This window comes from Corvus cornix, chromosome 24 (genome assembly GCF_000738735.6).
Source record: "Corvus cornix cornix isolate S_Up_H32 chromosome 24, ASM73873v5, whole genome shotgun sequence".
Taxonomy (NCBI): domain Eukaryota; kingdom Metazoa; phylum Chordata; class Aves; order Passeriformes; family Corvidae; genus Corvus; species Corvus cornix.
Window position 1 is genome coordinate 5,082,639 of NC_046353.1, and position 17,617 is coordinate 5,100,255.

The 17,617-nt window shown below is 51.3% G+C and overlaps 2 protein-coding genes across 7 annotated transcripts in view; one reads left to right on the forward strand and one right to left on the reverse strand.

The window, feature by feature from the left end:
* Positions 1-1,284, reverse strand: part of PKNOX2 (PBX/knotted 1 homeobox 2) — an 85,243-nt gene extending 83,959 nt beyond the window's left edge. For 5 of the 6 annotated variants that reach the window (XM_039564866.1, XM_039564868.1, XM_039564869.1 and 2 more), the window contains exon 1: positions 1,214-1,279. The gene's annotated coding sequence lies outside the window, so the exon portion shown is untranslated. Of the gene's footprint in view, positions 1-1,213 lie in introns of all 6 variants that reach the window. The other variant, XM_039564871.1, reaches the window with a different exon arrangement.
* An 11,368-nt stretch (positions 1,285-12,652) lies between these two features.
* TMEM218 (transmembrane protein 218) lies at positions 12,653-15,573 on the forward strand. Its single transcript, XM_039565036.1, is given in 4 exon segments — positions 12,653-12,759; positions 13,231-13,289; positions 13,292-13,329; positions 15,047-15,573. Coding segments are annotated over 4 exon segments (339 nt in total). The 3' UTR covers positions 15,182-15,573.
* The last annotated feature ends 2,044 nt before the right edge of the window (positions 15,574-17,617 follow it).

The following is a 17,617-nucleotide window of genomic DNA, read 5'->3' on the forward strand; positions in this document are numbered from 1 at the left end:
CTGCGAGGGCCACGCTCCGGCACTGGCATGCAGCCCGCATGAGGCCCTGCGAGGTGGCACGGTGCCCCCCCACCCCCAGTGGGTGCCCTGGGGGTCCTGGGAGGGCACCCCGAGCTAATTGGGTGCTTTGCAAAGCCGGGAGGCTGCAGATAAAGCGCCTCCCCCCCACCCCCCCACCAGCACCCGCTGCAGCCCCCCACCCCGGCTGCACGGGGGGCAACTTCCCAGCTCCCAAATGCCAGGAGCTGGGGGGCTACAGCCCTTCCCGGGGGCTGGGACCAGCTGAGGGGGGGGGCTGCCACCCCCCTCCGGGGCAACCGTGGCCAACTGCGGGGGGCTGCCATCCCTGCGAGGGGGCTGCAGGCAGCCAGGGGGGATCGCAACTGGTAAGGGGGGGCTGCAGCCCCCAGGGAGGGCACTAGGAGCGGCTGGAGGGGCTGGAGCAGCCCCGCGGTGGGAGCACGCCAAGTGCTCGGGGGTCTGCAGCCGGTCCGAGGTCACTGCAGCGAGCGCGGGGGGCTGCAGCCCCCGGGGGGGCACGGGGAGCGCTGGGGCAGGGGGGATCTGAAACCGGCTGGGGGGGTCCGCAGCCGGCCGGAGGTCGCAACCCCCCTAAAAGCCCTGCAACCGGGCAGCGGGGGCTGCAACCGGCGGGGGGAGACTGCGACCAACTGTGGGGTACAACCCCCCCCCCCCCCCCCAAAAACACCGCGACCCTCCCGGGGGGTCTGCAACCGGGCACAGCGGGGGCTGCAACTTGTTCGGGGGGCCGCAACCTTTGGGGGGTCTGTGAGCGGCTGGCGGGGTGCGCAACCCCCAGATCACTGGACGCCTCCCCCCGGGATCGTTGCAACCGGTCGGGGATGGGGAGGAGGGGGTGCACCCCGCCCGAATCGCTGCATCCCCCCAAAATTATCGCGCCCGGCCGAGGGGGTCACGGCGGAGAACCGCAGTGGCACAGCCGGCCGGAGGTCAGCCCGGAGGGGGAACCGGACACCGGGGACGGACACCCGCGCTGCCCCGGCCCCGCACCGCCGGGGAGACGGCGGGAACGGCAAGTTACTTCCCACACCGGAGGGGATGGGGGGTGGGGGGGGAGGGGGGTGTCCCCGCCGTCGCCGCACGTGCCCCGCCGCCCGCGCCGCTTTGTCCGCCGGGCTCCGCGGCTCCGCCCGCCCCCGCGCGGCGGCCCCGCCGTGAGTGACAGCCCTACCTGCCCGCCAATCTTCATCACACCGACACCGGCCTGACAGCGCGGCCGCCGCTCGCCGCCCGCCCGCCCGCCCGGCCCCGCCGCGCCGCCGCCGACAGGCCCCGCCCACCGCCCGCAGGGCCACGCCCCCGACGCCAAACCCCGCCCCCCTCGGGCCCGCCCCCGACAGGCCACGCCCCCGGCCACGCCCCCTCGCCGCTCCCCGGCAGCGCCCCCTGCTGGCCGGCGCCCGCTCCCCCGTCCTGCCCTCTCCCCCCCGCCCCCTCCCCAAAACGCGGCCGTCCCCCCGCTTGCCTCCGGACCCCCTCGGTGTCCCCCGGACATCGCCGCCTTTGCCCCTGCTCCCCTCAGCCGGGGTGCACCTGCACCACCTGCACCCCCGCAACCAGATTCCCCCCACCACATCTGCCTCCCCAGCAGCATCTGTCCCCCACCTTGTTTCCCCAATATACCGCCGCGCATCCATATTAACCCCCAACGCGTATTTCTCCTCCAGCAGCATCTGCTCCCTCCGTATTTCCACCGCCTCCCCTCCCCCCCGGATGCTTTTGCCATCCCAGACAGATTCAGAGCCAGCCTCGGTGGCCCCGGACTCCCCCAGCTCCAACCCCCGCAGTGCCCCCTCCATCAAGACCCCCAGGGGGGGTTACCAAACCCGCCCACCCCCCAGCACAACCGTGAAATTTAGGGCACCTAGTGAGAGCCCACCCAAAACTCCTCCTGTGGTATTATCCCCCAGGCAAAACACTCGTATCTATTAATTATTGTTAATTTGGGGGAAAGTGGCTTCTGACCGAGCTCCCCCTACCCAAATTTTGGTCCGCATGAGACATCAACTGCCCTTCTCTTTCGCAAAGAAGATGAGGTTTTCCTGGAATCACTTTCATTGGGAGCACTGGGTCCTATAGCCAAATTTTCCCACATTTTATTGCAAAAGCCACAGGGATGGATTTTTCTGGATCAGTCTGGCTACAGGGTTTTTTTCCCAATTTTCCAACCCTTTCCCTGATGAAAAATGCTATCAAGAACGGATTTAACGAGAAACGCTGGATTTCTGCCCATTTCCTAAGGATCTTGGGTGGGGGGCGGAGTCACTCAAAACAGCCCCAGAATTCCTTTGGAATAGGTTAAGGTTAATTGGTTAGGGAATAGGTTAAAATTGGCTCCAAAGAGTTACAGAGGGATGTATGAGCCAGCAGCACTAAATGGTGTGTAAGGGATGGCCATGGGGTCAGGGATGCAATGGGAAAGGTGGTAAAACAAATTAAATTTAAGGCCAGGAACCCGAAACACTTTTAATTTTTCCTCTTCGGTTTTCCAGAACAAATGGCCACTTGCAAATCAGCATTCCTAAATCCCTCCTTCCAGTTTATCCCGAAAGTAAGTCCCTCCAGAAAATGTTTGCTCCACTGTTTGTACTTCCTATTGGGAGCAGGCTCTAACATACACTGATGTCCTTTGGGCTGGTGGCTCCCGCTTGGAATCCATCAATAAAATAGCAGAGAGATGCAGTGGGTGGTTGGGATGAATCCCACCCACCCCCCTCCAAAAGAAAAAAAATCACTGCATTGCATCACTGGGAAAACCAGCGGGAACTCAGAGCATCCCCCCAGTCCTTTGGAGATGTTGGAATGATTTATAGGAATTTCTTGCCTTGTAAATCAGCTGACGGGACATTTTTCCCCTCCCTTATTACTATTCCACAGAAGCGAGCAAAGATGAGGAGCCATAAAGCTGTCGCCGGTTGTTTCAACCAGCAGGGGATGCCAGACAGAAAATATTTCGGGTTTTGCAGAAACTGGAGAATTGGAAAGGAAGAGAGAAGGGGAGGCAGATGGAAAACCCATCATCGTGATATCAAAGGACCACTGGATCATCCACACTTGGCATCTCATCTTTCTCACATCTCGTCTTGGAAAACAGGGATGTAAAAGAGCAGGCACGTGTGGGGCGTATTTTAAGCTACATCATTGCCAAAAATACTCAAGTGCTCAAAATTTTAGGGTTCTCGCAGTGCAGGGATATTTCTTCTGGAGCCAGCAGCAACAAGCTCCTCACATTCACTCCTCGAGCATCCCAAGTTCATTCCTCAAGAATCTCACATAGGATCCTTGAATATCCCACATTCACTCCTTGAGCATCCCTCATTTATCTCCCCCAATTTGTTACCAATCGCCGAAGCAATTCCACCACTGGTTTTGGAGCCTCACTTTTAAACGCCAAGGGAAATATCCAGGCCCAGATTTTTCCTTCACAAAGGCAAAAGCTGCTTCTTCCCTGGAGAGTTTTTCCAGAGGTTAATTATCATCCCCGGTTAAAAAAATACATTTCCCAGTTGGATTGGCCACTTCATCAACCAGCCATGGGACCTTGTTGGAATTTGCTTGGTGATAAATTAAAACTCTCCCGCACTCAATCTCACAGTTCTTTTCCCCAGAAAAAAGCATCTTTCTGCTGTGACAGGTCATTACTGAGTGATTTTTTTGGTCAGGTCTCATCCCTCCAGATCTCCAGGACCGGGGGTGCTTGGCTGCACCCCTACTGAGAAGAGTTCGGTACCAACTCACTTCTTCCCACCCTGGACTACCCTACGGTGACTGCACCTGGAAGGGATGTCCAAACCCCAAAACCAGGAAACCCTCCTCCATACACCTTTTTCCGTCCCTATCCCAATCCAGATTGCTGGAAAACCTCCCTGAAATTAAACCCCCTCCACTTAAAATTCCCCCAGATTCTGGGGGTCATGCCATTTCCATGCCCCAGACTGGAGCTTGCGCACCTCAGGGAGATTTTTTTGCCCGTGTGAAGTCAGTGTTGTAAATATATAATTGCCACAAACTCACTGGCACTTATTCCAGAGGACGTGGATGGGGCCTTTCCAAAAGAGACGAGTACTCGGAGCAGGCTTGATAAAATATTAAACATTTGGCAAGAGCAGCGACATACATACCCAGCAATATTTACATTTTTACATAACAGGCTTCAGGAGAAAACAAATTACATAAAATATAGAGGTTTAGTCTCCATCATTTGACTGATCCTCCATAAATAATTCAATTCTCTTTCCAAGATTGTATTATTGCTCGTGTCGGATTTCTCTGAGAAAACTGTGACGGGATTCTCGGCAAGATGCATAAGAGCAAAACCAAGCAAATTATTCGATGATAGATTTTGAAAACAAGACCGGGTTTTGGGACACGGCCTTGCAGCTGAGCCCAGCTTAAGCACTGCAGCAGGTTGGAGGGGTACGATGTCCCTCCCAAATTGCTTACAGGGAGGGTGTCCAACCCCCTCAGGAGTTAAAAGATGCTAAAAAGGAATCCCTAAGGACAATTTAGGACTTGTTTCAGGTAGGGTGTTCCCAAACTGTCCCAGCTCAGGCAGTGGTACCCTCCAGCCCCTCTGGCTCGGGCGCTACACTTGGATCTGGTGATGATGCATAACTCAAATCATTCATTAAAATTTGTGTTGGGTTTTTAGGAGATATTTAAGGACATGACCATTTTCCTACACCTTTCCAAACCCTCTCCAGTAATGAGATTCAAGAAGTGAGAAGCCTTAGAAGCAACATAGGGACCATCCAATTGTCTGTCCAAACCCCACAATGCTTGTATCAAACGTGGGATGAAATTAAAGGATTCCCCTAATTTTAACTAACTAGCTCATGGAAGATTTCTATATCTTGATTTCCCTCCATCTTTGGTACTTCACATACAGGACAACTCCTCTTTTTACCTGTGCACATGATTTTCCTGGGAATAATAAGAGAGCCAACCCCAAAAGATTTCCAACACCAAGACAACAACGTCATTTTTGAAGCCACCGTGAATTTTAAACAATCTCAGACACACATACCAGCATGTAATTTCACAAGAACTAATAGATAAATACATGGGAGAATATAATTAAGGGGTTTATCAATAATCCACAGGGACAAGGAGGATATATTAAGAATAAGTGATCAATGCCAGGATGGCTCTATACTCCCAGAGGTTTTCCTATGCAAGATTAAATAAGATTCAGTTTATTTCTTGTGAGACACTGATGGATTGATAATAAAGAAAGCTAAAGCCAAAACAAAGGATTTTTCCCAGTTGATGCCTCCACCATGGAGCTGGGATTGAGTGGGAAAGCATCTAAAAAATGGGATTTCTCCCCTCCCCACACAGGCTGAGTGGGGGTTAATGCTGGCTTGTTGAGCCAGAAAGCATTTTGGGGTCCTTCCAGAGGGCAAATGATGGATAAACGGCAGGTTATATATATTTTGATTAGAAAATCCCTGCTGCCAACTTACTCCTCTTAAATGTTTAATTTCAAGGCATAATAAGTCTGCGGCTGGTTTTTGCTGCTCCTTCAGGCTCTCCTGTGCAAAGTTACTGAAAGCATCTGACTGACTGATCCTTTCCCAAGCATTTCCAGGGATAAATAAATAAAAAAAAAAAGAAGGTTCTGGATGTTTAAAGTGACTTACCTCCAGCACCTGGACAAGCTTTGGAGTCTGTTTTCCAGAGGCAATGTCAGCTGATTAAAGCAGAGATGGGCTGGAGGGACACCCATGGGGGGAAACAAAAATGATAAATAATTGTTAAACTACACCTTGTACAAATACTGTAAAAACAAAACCAGGGCTGGTTAATGGGCTGAGCCCCCCTCCAATTTATGTTTCCCTTGGATATCTGCGGTAGTTCGATACCAGACAGCCGACAAACGCGACGTGGAGATGCTGAATCCTGCCCTTTTAACATTTTGATTCCACCTGAGATGTTTCTTCACCTTGGCTGGGCTTTGGCACTCATTGCCCATCCTCTTTCCGGTTCAGCCCACGATGGGAGTTCAACCTTCACCCTCACCAAGCTATGCCAGCGCCAGCCGCCGGCACCAGCCTGGCTTCCGAGGAGCTGGTGGAGGGAGAAGCGGAGAGATGGTCACAACTCTTTAAAGATGCAAATTGAGAAGCAGCCATCATAACAAGAGAGCTCTGCTAATTCTCTTACGAGTATGCAGATTTCAATGCTGACTTTTCCTAGGCTTATTTGTTTTATTTAGCAATAAATTTAATACCAGCTCCCTGAAGCAAAGAGACAGATGGACTATAAACTTTGAATTTTGAGTAGTTTTACTTCCTTAGGTTTGTGTCATCTTTGATGTCTTCTGAAATTACATCTTGGAAAGTTCTCAGGGATTGAATTCTGCTTTTTTACAGCCCTCAAAGCCATTTGATTAGCCGCCTTTTAATTTTTTTCTTGTACAGGTTACCTGAAGGATCTTAAATACCATCTCAGTGATTCATATCCTTGGCTGCCAGAGTTGTCTCAGGGAGTTGCCAGTGGAGCTGAGAAAACCAAAGCACCCCATAATATCTTCTCTGCAGGCAAAGGAAAACAAAATGCATTTTATCCATCCTTTGGGATGGAAAGCTCCTGAGATCTGAGACTAAAACCCCTGGGCTGAAATGAAGTGGTGCCCTAGCAGAACACAGGGTGTGGGGTTTTGGAATGACCACAAAGTCATAATGCAGCAGGAAGGATTCATCTCCTTTTTTCTCTTTTTTGCCATCCTCCAGCAATTTAAAAATTAGTTTGGAAATGAGGAGAAACACCTGAGAGGTTGGTGCAGCCCAGGGAAGCCCCTGAGAAGAGGGTGGTCTCCAAGCTTCGGTTGCCCACAGGTGGTGGGATGAAGCCATGAGTTGATTGAACACCGTGATGGTCAGAGACACAGGAACATCCTTTTTACGGACAACCCTGAGGTGTGTGAAAATCCAGAATTTAATTTGGAGATATAAAAAACACATCCCATGGGCTCAGGATTCGGGGAGAGGTGAGCTTAAGGGTAACACGGCAACTTTGGAAGTGAACTCCCAGGAGCCACACGATGCTTCGATCTAGCAGATCTAGGCCCAGCCAGGTCCCATCACGACTAATTTCCCTACCGTCACACACAAATAGGGAAGGAAATTAAATTTTTTTTAACAAACAGCAACAAAAAAACCCGCATCGTTTCCAAGCTGCCGCCTGGGAAACAGCGGGGAAAAAAATCGATACATGTCAAATAAAAAAGGGCGAGAACAAAGGTGTTGCAAGGAGCCAGGAATAAAACCTGAATGGAAACTGCAAACAGGCTTGATTGCCAAAAAAACCACCTGCCTGAAAGTCCTGAGGATCTCAGCAGTAAATTTGGGCCGTTTCAGCAGTTGTTGGTTGCTTCCAGACGCCCAACATCCCACCGTGGGCAGATGCTGCCATCGCTCAGCCCTTCCCAGTTTTGAGACATTATTGACTGCTCAACTGCGATGGAATTACAGCAGATGAACATGTTATGGGCACATTAAAGTCTAATGAGTGGCCGGTGATTAATGCCATTACGAAGAACTAATGGTGATGAGCCACTTAAAATGAAGCGTTGTGGGTTCCATTCTCAATGGCTCCTTGGTTCCTCACCTGGAAACTCTTGGGGTGGAATGAAGAAGAGGTTGACACAGGTAAAGGCGCAAGGTTTCCAAAGTGATGATGCAAGGAGGACCCAAATAGATACTCTTTAAAGATAAGATTGGTGGGAAATAGCACTTTTGGGGGAAATATATGGGAAATTGAAGTTTCTTGGAAAAACATTTGACTCTGGGCTTTAGAGCCTTTGGGAATGGCATTATAAAAGCGAATTTTAATTTTTACCATCTCCCCAAACCCTGTTCTTGTCTCTCTTTTTCCCCTCGATCTTCTTAAACTCATTTTCCATGGATTCTTTTCCTCCTTCCTTTAGCTTTGCCTCTTCTCCATCCCTTGCAGCACTCGTGGAGGTCTCTACAGCCACATTTAAGCTTCTCAGGTAGTTGCTCTCCTCCTTCCCCTCCTTGGTTGGAACAGATTTTGCCACGATATCAACCCATGTTGACTCCATGGGGACATGTCATCCCATGTGGGCATGATGATATTAAAACATCCCCAGGAGACAACTACAGGAACTTTCTTTTTGTAGGCTTTTTAGGGAAATCGCTGCAGTTCCTTGAGCTTCAGAGAACCAAGTCTCAAAAACCTTATTTGCACCAATCTATAGATTAACTAGACTGAACTAAAGTTGCACTTACTATAACAAGTCACCAAAAACAAAAAATTACCAACTTCCTCCCACTTGGGAGTGATAGGAACCATAAGAGGAGCCCTAAAGTGTGATGACAGAGACGCCCTGTCTTCCTCCATCCGCCTTCTCCAAGTGCTTCTTGGGCTGAGGTCAGTCTTGTCCCACAGTATTTCTCTCCTCTTACCAACCAGGGCCTTTGGTAGCTTTTAGAGGCATTTCCACTTGCTGGGATGGGATTTTTTTCTTTTTCATTTGAAAAGTGACTTCATATTCCATTTTATTATTTTTTGAATGTTGCAGGATTTATTCTGTTTGAAGTCTTACATCCTCATTTCCTGTCAGGATGATTAAAATTGATTTCCGCCATCAGCTAGAAAAAGATAATCTGAAGTGGGTTCCTGTGAGAGAGAGCTCTATCCCCACTGGAGACATTACTCCTCTCCTATTATTTTAACTTTCTTTTTTGGGGGATGTCTCTTCGGAAAAGGACAACTCAGTGCTTCTCAGCCATGTGTCCTCCTAGTAAGTTGGGAAGAATTATTTAACCTCATTTTTCCCATCACAGAAAGTGGACTGAGGGATTTAAATAGCTCTTGTTTACCACTGACACCCTCCTGGCGGTATTTTTAGAGAAGTAATTGGATCCTCTTGACGCCTTCGCTTTGCTTTCTCAAGCTCTACGTCCTCTGACCCCACACCTGCACCTGTCCCAGTTTGTATCTGGGCAAGCTGAAATGGGATGGGTTTTTCCCCAGCATTAAGCTGGGTGGACTTGGAGACTTTGCAGAAGGAGGAGGAAGGGATTTGGGCTGGAAAACCGCTGGCAAGCTGTAAAACATCTGGCTGACAAAGAAAACATGGAAAAAATGGGTCCAGAGAGCAAGCGGCGCTCAGGGATACAGTGGTTCCAACCTTTACCCATCTCTTAAATCAACTAAACCTGGAATATTCTAAATTTAAAAATCAATTAAAAGAAATTAAATAATTTTTTTTCTAAACCAATTCAGTACATTTTTATAATTGATTAAATAAATCTTAAAATTAACAAAATCAACTAAACGCTGGATATCCTGAATAATCTCCAAAATATGCCAAAAATACCCCTAAAATATAAATAACATCTTTGTGTGCTGAAGGATCTTGGGGCCTCATGACCATGCTGGTTTGCAGCAAACCCCCATAAGCAAATTTATGCAAATGAGGGGGACTGGTGGCTCCTATCACACCAAGGATGAAAATGATACGTTTGTACTTATGCTCTTTTCCCCAACCACCATCTCCAGACTCCCAACCCACGAGGAATCCCCCCAAAAAAGGGGTCCCCAGACAGGTTCCCACCATCCAACAGATCCCCATCACAAGGCTTAAACACCCTTACAAGAGAGTAATTTAACGCCATTCCCAGCTTAAGCTCCATATCTGCCGGGCGTGAAATTAGTTCCAGCAAGCTGCAAATTTGCCACTAATAAAAATATTTAGCAATTCGCTAGTCTTTAAATCAGGAGCAGAATATTTTCTTTCTTGCATCAACGCCTGTTTCTTTTTAATTCTAATATTGGAGCATCGGGGAGCTCCAGCCGTAAAACTGGAAGTCTCACGAGAGCGCAAACAGTTTTAAATCAGTTCCCTCAGCGCTTCCAACTCCACTACCAAGAGTTTGATCATTTATTTTCATTTGATGCTAGACAGTGTTGGCTATTTTGGCCACCAGGATGAGCTGGGCAGGGTGGATTTGCACATTTTAACCCAAAAGAGGCCACCTTGACCCAAACCCGCCCTGTTTCTGCGGGCTGCTCCTTGAGCGGCATCTTACAAAAGCGCTTTGATCCATATGATCCTATCTCGAAGGAAGGTGACCTCTCTGTCCTCCTGCGCCAAGCATTTAATTAGCCTCAGCACTAATTGCATCTCTCTGCCAAGCCCCTTTCACCCAATGCCAGCCTCAGGATCTTTGTCGTGCTTTTGCCAAGAAATGCCACAGTTCCCTGATCTCTTCCTTGGGAAAAACTCTCCGCAGTGATGAAGCATCCTTCAAATCATTCCTTTTCCTTGGCAGGATAGCAGCTCCCATCCACTGGGGAGCACTGAGTTACTTGCGTCTAAATAAATCCTTTGCAGTGGCTTTTCTGGGCCATGAGCATCCAACAGCATCTGTATGACTCTGCTCCTCCTTATTTAAAGCAGGTTATTGCTTGAGAGCCTTTCCAGGAAAGGCTTTATGATACCAATATTATGGTTATCAAACACATTGGAGTTGGAATTAATCATTACCACATAATTTGCCATCACTTTGATGTGTCCTGTCCCCAGCACAAGGGTTTGGATGCAAATGACACATGGTGCAAACCAAAAGTCTTGGAGAAACCTGAATCTGTGACACCAGCAAATGTCCCTATATCAACAGTTATCCTGGAAAAAAACCACCACAAATGTGAAGCTTCTCCCAGAGTCATGCAAACAACACAAAAATCCTCAATATTTGCTGGTCTCCCACGTTTTTAGTCCACCTTTTATACCCAGCATTGCCTTTCTGCCACTTTCCATTACACAACTCTGACACAAGCAATGAATGGGACCAAATCCCAGCAGGTAAAAGCTGGAAGGAAAAAGTTATTTTAGGCCAGCAATAAATGATTCTTTGGCAATAAAATCAGATCTTTGCGTTCAACTGATGGGCTGACGGAGCACTCTGTAAGGCAAATCCGCAGCAAGGCATTTCTGACGCTGGGAGAAGGCTGAGATGCAGAAGAGGGATGTGTTTAGGATGATGAGCTTTGTTGCAGATGGGTTGAAGAAATCTCTAGTGAAGGTTGTGCTTGGAAATGTCACACCAATGGGGTTGGTTTTCCCAGGTATCTTCTTCCAGTTTCTCAACTGTGGGTTTCCCACTCGGTAAAAATGAAATTTGGGGTTTTAGAAACTACCAGGTTCCAAAAATACAAAGAAATGGGAAAATAGAGAAAAGCAAAGGGAGATTCTCAAACAACAGGAGCAAATTTTTAATTTCTGCCAGCAGGAGCAGGAAGCACAGGGAATAACAGAAGACAAGGACTGGGAAAACAATGGCAGAGATGGACATCAACAAGGCAGGGACTGCAGAGGGGAAAAAACCCTGCCTGGTGGGATTAACAACACGAAGCAGAGCAGGAAGGAGTTTGCTATCAAACATACGCTTTTAATATGTTGGCAGCCGGTTGCCACTCGATGCCAAGCAAAGGCAGGTGTCGGAGACAGTTTGTGTTCTGCTTGCTGAAGCATTTGGTGTCATGCTGGAGACTCTGATTTCATCACAGGGAAAGGCAGGTTGATGCTGCGCAGAATAATTAACCGCTGGTTTATTCCTCCCCTTGAAAGAAGTGACAGAAAACACCACTCAGGTGACATTTTATGCAGCCAAAGTATTGCAGACTTCAAGCAGTTGAGAGGGAAAAGATCCGTGTTTTGGTTTTTTCAGGTTTACTGGTAGTTGAGTCCGGAGTGCCTGGGGTTGGAACAAGATCGTCTTTCCAACCTTTCCAACCCAAACCATTATATAATTCTGGGACTCTGTGATAAAGTCGCCCATCAAACGACACTGGCCTGGGTCTGATGGGCAAGATGTGATGGTGAAGAGACAGGATTTATAAACAGGCTGAAATATTTATTTGGAATGGAAATTCCTCTTGTCTTGATTATTAGAAGATGCTTATAGCATTGACAAAGCTCTATAGCTTGTCTTGGCTGCCCCAGACCCCCAGCATGGCTGTTCCAAAACCCTGCTGTAGTCCCCGGGTCAGCGTTACTGTATTAACGAAATCTGCCTGATTTTGGCCCTAAATATATTTGAGGGCGTGGACAACTCATTTTAGGGTTTTGGGGTGAAAGCGTGTTCAGCGGGGTGGGCAGAAGCTGGCTGGTAATGAAGCACCGATCCGTGTGCACCGGGAGCAGGGAGGGGAGGGAAATTCCCGTTCCACCGGGAGCAGCTGCGAGCTCTGGGACGGGGGCCACAGCCGCGGGACGGGGAGCGGCTGAAGCGGGATCCTGGGGATTCCATGACGCCAGGAGGGCCGGGGTTCAATAGGGACCGGTTCAGTAGGGCCGGGTTTCAGTCGGGGCTGGGGCTGAGATCGGGATCGGGACCGGGACGGGGCACTCCGGCCCGCGGGCGCGCCCCGCCTCCGGCGGCGCGCGAAAGCCCGCCCACCCCTCGCCCCTCAGCCAATAGGAGCCCCGAGCGAGAGCCAGGCGGGGCAGGGAAAGCGGCGGCCACGCCCCCCACCCCGCCCCCTCAGCCAATAGACAGTGCGGGGCGCTCCGGGGGCAGCGCTGATTGGCCGGGGCGGCGCGGTTGCTAGGCAGAAGCGGCGGCCGCGGTGCGGCATGGCGGGCGCGCTGGGCGTGGGGCCGGGGGTGCTGGCGCTGCTGCTGCTCTGGGCCATGGCGCTGCTGCTGGTGCTGGCGCTGGCCCGCGCCGGCCGCGCCCGGTGAGCGCGGGGACAGGGCGGATCCGGCCCGGTGAGCGCGGGACAGGGCGGGATCCGGCCCGGTGAGCGCGGGGACAGGGCGGGATCCGGCCCGGGTGAACAGCAGGGACAGGGCGGGATCGGGGCCCGGTGAGCCGCGGGGATAGGCCGGGATCCGGCCCGGTGAACAGCAGGGACAGGGCGGGATCGGGCCCCGGTGAGCGCGGGGATAGGCCGGGATCCGGCCCGGTGAACAGCAGGGACAGGGCGGGATCCGGCCGGTGAACAGCAGGGACAGGGGCGGGATCCGGCCCGGTGAACAGCAAGGGACAGGGCGGGATCGGGCCCGGTGAGCGCGGGGCCAGGGGGGGGATCCGGCCCGGTGAACAGCAGGGACACGGGCGGGATCGGGATCGGGCTCGGTGATCGCAGGGACGGGCTGGGCCCGCCAGTGCTGAGCTCGCCCCGCCGCTCTTCCGCTGTCGCCGCAGGGCCCGCCGCGGTGCCGGTGCTGCTCGGAGCCGCCGCGCTCACGGCCGCGCTGCTGCTCTTCCCCGGGAGGGCGAGAGTCCGGCCCCGGCCGGCGCTGAGGAGGTGAGCCTGGGCATCAGCGGCCGGGCGGTCCCGGGGCGGGAGGAGCCGTGCCCCGGGTGTCCCCCGAGGCCCCGGGGATGGGCCTGGATTGGCTCCCAGGGTGCCCTGAGGACTCAGGGGTTGCCCCTGGAGACCAACGCATGGCCCCAGCTGCTGCCCTGAGGCCCCGGGGATGGACCTTTACCTTGGGAATGGCCCCAGATGGGTCATTGACCCAGGGATGGGCCCCAGTGGCCATCGAGAAGCCCTCCTGGGAATGGTTCTTTAGCCCAGGGATAGGCCGCAAGGATGCCCTGAGGCCCCGGGAATGGACTTCCACCTCAGAGGTAGCCCCGGCACCATCCCCGATGCCCGGGGCATTGCCCCGTGCTGCCTTTTTGCTCTCCTGCGGCTGTTCTCCTGTTCTCGGGCACCTCTCCCACTGGAAGAGGCCGTGTTGCTCACGGAGCTGGTAACTATTAATTTCTCTAACTAAATTGCTGATTTACACACTGTTCATCAGACCCATGGGGTTCTGTCGGCTGCCTTCCTCCCATCCCCGGGGGCTCTGTGCAGGGATTGCACTCCCAGCTCCAGCAGCCTCTGCTCCCTCTCTGCCATTCCCTTTCCTTATAGTTTTCCTTCCAATTCTGCAGCCTTTCACTTTTCCCCCAGCTCTGTTTTCTGATTAAAGCCCAATAACAGCTCTTTAGCTCTCTTGTAGGTTATTGCCATGCTCGAGCATGAAGCCACCTGCATTGTCATGCACAGGGATCTCCCCCAGTTTTTGGATCAGGCTGTCTGAGCTGCCACCTTGAGCCCTCCCAGAGCTCTTTGGGCTTTGAATACACAAAGTTTTGTGGCCTTTCAGGTGCCGTTTCCTCTGTTCTATTATTAATGCATGTTAATTATTGCTCTTCTGGTTCTTGCTCTGTGTAAATCTCTACTAAAAGATACTTACAGTGTTCTTTTCTTCTCTCTGTGTCACATCTGACCCGCTTGTGTGAAGGTTAGGAGTGAGATGAAGGGCAGCCCAGCGCATGTTTGTTGCCTGGGAGGCAAATGGAATTGGAAAGCTTATTTTTTTACGGATCTTCAATTGGACTGGACCTGCCCTGCCTATCAATAATACATGACCTGGGCTTTCTGCACCAAAACTCTGCTAATTGGCTAATTAAAAAGTGAAACGTGCAGAAGGAGCCGGCGCTTCGCTCACCAGAGACTCTCTGCAGCAGCACCAGGGCTGAGCTAATGCGATGGATAAAGCCGAGCCGGGGCTGAGCGGAGCTCTGGGGGGTCTTGGGAGCAGAGAGGGGGATTTCATAAGCAGCCTCCTCGCTGTGGGCTGCTCTTTGTGTCTTGCCTAGCTACCACAGCTTTTTGTTTTGGCTTTGTTTTTTTTTCTTTTCTCACTATCTCCCTTCTAAAAGGCAATCAGGGCTGGAGGTTTGTGGCTGGGGAGAACTGCTTCAGGCCTTGACTCCTGTCTCTTCCCTCTGCTCAGTGCAGTGCTGCTCCATATTAACATTCCCAGTAGCTTTTTGCAGGGATTCTTGTGCTCATTTGTCGCACACCGTGCATCCCACAGAGAGTGCTCGTGCCGGGGATGAAAAGCAAGGAGGGAAACCTGGGGGAGCCCAGAGGTTCTCTTTTCCAGGACATGGTGTGCTCCCTCCAGGCTCCTGGAGCAGATGGGGGCTGTGATGTGCTGGGATCTTTGTGTTTCTCTTCCCTGCAGATTGTGGACACCTTCTTCATTGGCCGCTTCATCCTCCTGGCTGTGATGAGCCTGGTCTTCCTTGGGTGCCTGTTCCTGCTCCTGATTTACCACCTCATGGAACCTGTGTATGCCAAGCCGCTCCACAGCAGCTAGAGACAGCAGTCTCTGCACAGAGGAAATCCTGATTTCGTGGGAATAAACCAGAGACCACGAGACTGTTCTGGAGGTGACCACGATGGTTTTTCTGAGCTCAGAAAGAGCCAGCAAAGCAAGTGAAGTCTTTGCTTCATCTACAGAAGCAAAGTTTGGTCTGAGCACGAGCCCGTTCTTCCCCAGGGGGTTCAAACCTCTGCACCTGCAAAGGTGTGTGAGCCCCTGAATCCTGCTCTCTTTTACAGGAGAGCTGAGGTGCAGGCACTTGGTGCTGCTCCTGATCCAGTGCATTGAACTGAACCCACGTGGTTTGTTACTGTTACCCACAAGAGACAGTTCCTTCCTGCTCCTTTTTCACTGTGGTTTAATAAAACTCTTGGAGAAATCCCTGACTCAGGCTTTATTTATTCTACAGGGATGTCACATTTGGCCATGCTGTGCGGACAGTGCCCATGAGAACTGCCTTTTTCTGGGGCAGACGTGGGGGTTTGAGGAAAAAAAAGCCAAACAAACATCAGTGTGTGGCTGTGGATTGTTTGGGATGGCCCCTTGGACTGGAACTCGGGGGCTTTGGAGTGGGGAGTGAATAATGTGCAAAATGATACCGGAACAGCAAATGGAAAGCTGCCCTCCCAAGAGTGAGGGAAAAGCTGTGTCTCACCCCCCCTGTGCCGAGTCCTGCCAGCCATGGAAAAACCCCTTGCTGATACCTGAGTGTTTCCTGCCTGGGAAGGACCCCGAGGTGTCACCCTGGGCGCTGCCAAAGGCTCACAGTTGCTGCTACCCTAAAAGTTCAAACCATTGCTTGATTCTAGCACAGATCCTGCTACAGCTGCTGGTCAACCCCAATGCCTTCCCTGTCCCTCCTTTCCCTCCTGGGGGAGAAAACACTATGTTTTGCTATGGGGTTGAATCCCATTTTTGTCCCTATTTTTGGGGGAAGCCAGGGGAACAGCCCTGCTGAAACAGAGCAGCAGTCAGGGTCAATACAGCCAAAAACTTGAGGCAGAAACTTAGATTTTTATTATTTTACTCATTTTACGGATTTTTTTTTTTTCATTTTGAACTGAAGCCAGTAAATTAAAGAACCGACTGGCTTTTCCCAGCCCTGTCCTGACAGCTGTCAGTCACCAAACAGTTTTTCAGGACGTGAAAGATTGATAAGGCAGAGCCAGTGGGCATGGAGGTGATGCTTCCCCGGCAGAAAATGCCCCAGCACCCCAGAGCACTAACTCAGTCAGCTAAAAAATGCAAGCACAGTCCCAAAAAAAGCAGAGAAGAGGCATCTCGGCTTTCCAAACTGCTCAATCCCTTCCCGTCCCGATGCCTGTGTCCAAGGGAGCCGAAAAATTGTGTTAAGGAGCACGCCGAGCGTTTATGCAACACAAGCACATTGGGGTCTCTTGGTGATTTTGATGTTACGCCTGAAACAAAATTCATATTTAATTCAGCATCTTAATAATGTTTATGAACACGGAGTTTGTCTGGCAGCTCCAGCTCTGTGCCTGCCGTGTCGTTATCCCCACTTTTGTGGGATGGTTTGGGGAGCCTCAGTGAGGCCACGGCGGCGTTTCACCAGGGCTTCGGTCCAACGAATGGGAGGGAAAGCACAGCAAGAGCAGCTGGGGCACTAAAAACCCAACCCTAAAAGCAGAAACGTGAAACTTCTCCCCATTTTGCACTGTAGTTAAACCCAAATAAGGGCTTTTTCTGACCCCTTAAACTGTTTGTGACTAAAATGAATCAAAAGCTGATAGTGCAGGAGTTATTTTGGGGAGAGCAGAAAGCCATGCTGCAAGAGAGACGTGGTAGCTCCTGCTCAAGGAGGCCATTTCAGAATTTTCCAAAAAATCCCATTAACTGAGGAAAGGGCCTCATATGCTCTCACCCCCACCAAGACATTTCAAGCTCCATCCTCATCCTTCTCAACCCTTGGCAGTGGGGAACAACCAGCTGGATGAGCTCAAGCTGGGCTCTCTGTATTTATTTATTCTGGGGAGTTCTGCTCCTCCCCACACAGGGGCTTTCCGAACGGTTCCAGTTTATTTTTGGAAAAGGAAAGACCACGTCAAGGAATTGGTATGAGCCAGAGCTGCTTCCCAACCAGCCCCAAATGGTGATTTTTTGCTTCCATCCCCATCTCAAACCTCCAGCTCCTGGAAGATAACCTCTTGCTGGCACATCTGCCTCCGTCTAGCAGCCTGATCCTTTATTTTGGAATTAATGTGCCACAGGAGGGCAGGTTTGTCTTAAACCCCAACCTCTCAGTTGCTGGTGAGGGTTTTGGGACCTCGGAGGATGTTCTTTGGGATCTCCTTTGGGTCAAGGAGCCCCGCTCCAGCCCAAACTTATCCAGCCTTCCTCTTGCAGGATGAGAGAGCCAGATCTGCCGTGTCCCGAGGTGCAAGCCCCATGCAGGCAAAAAATCGGGCTGAA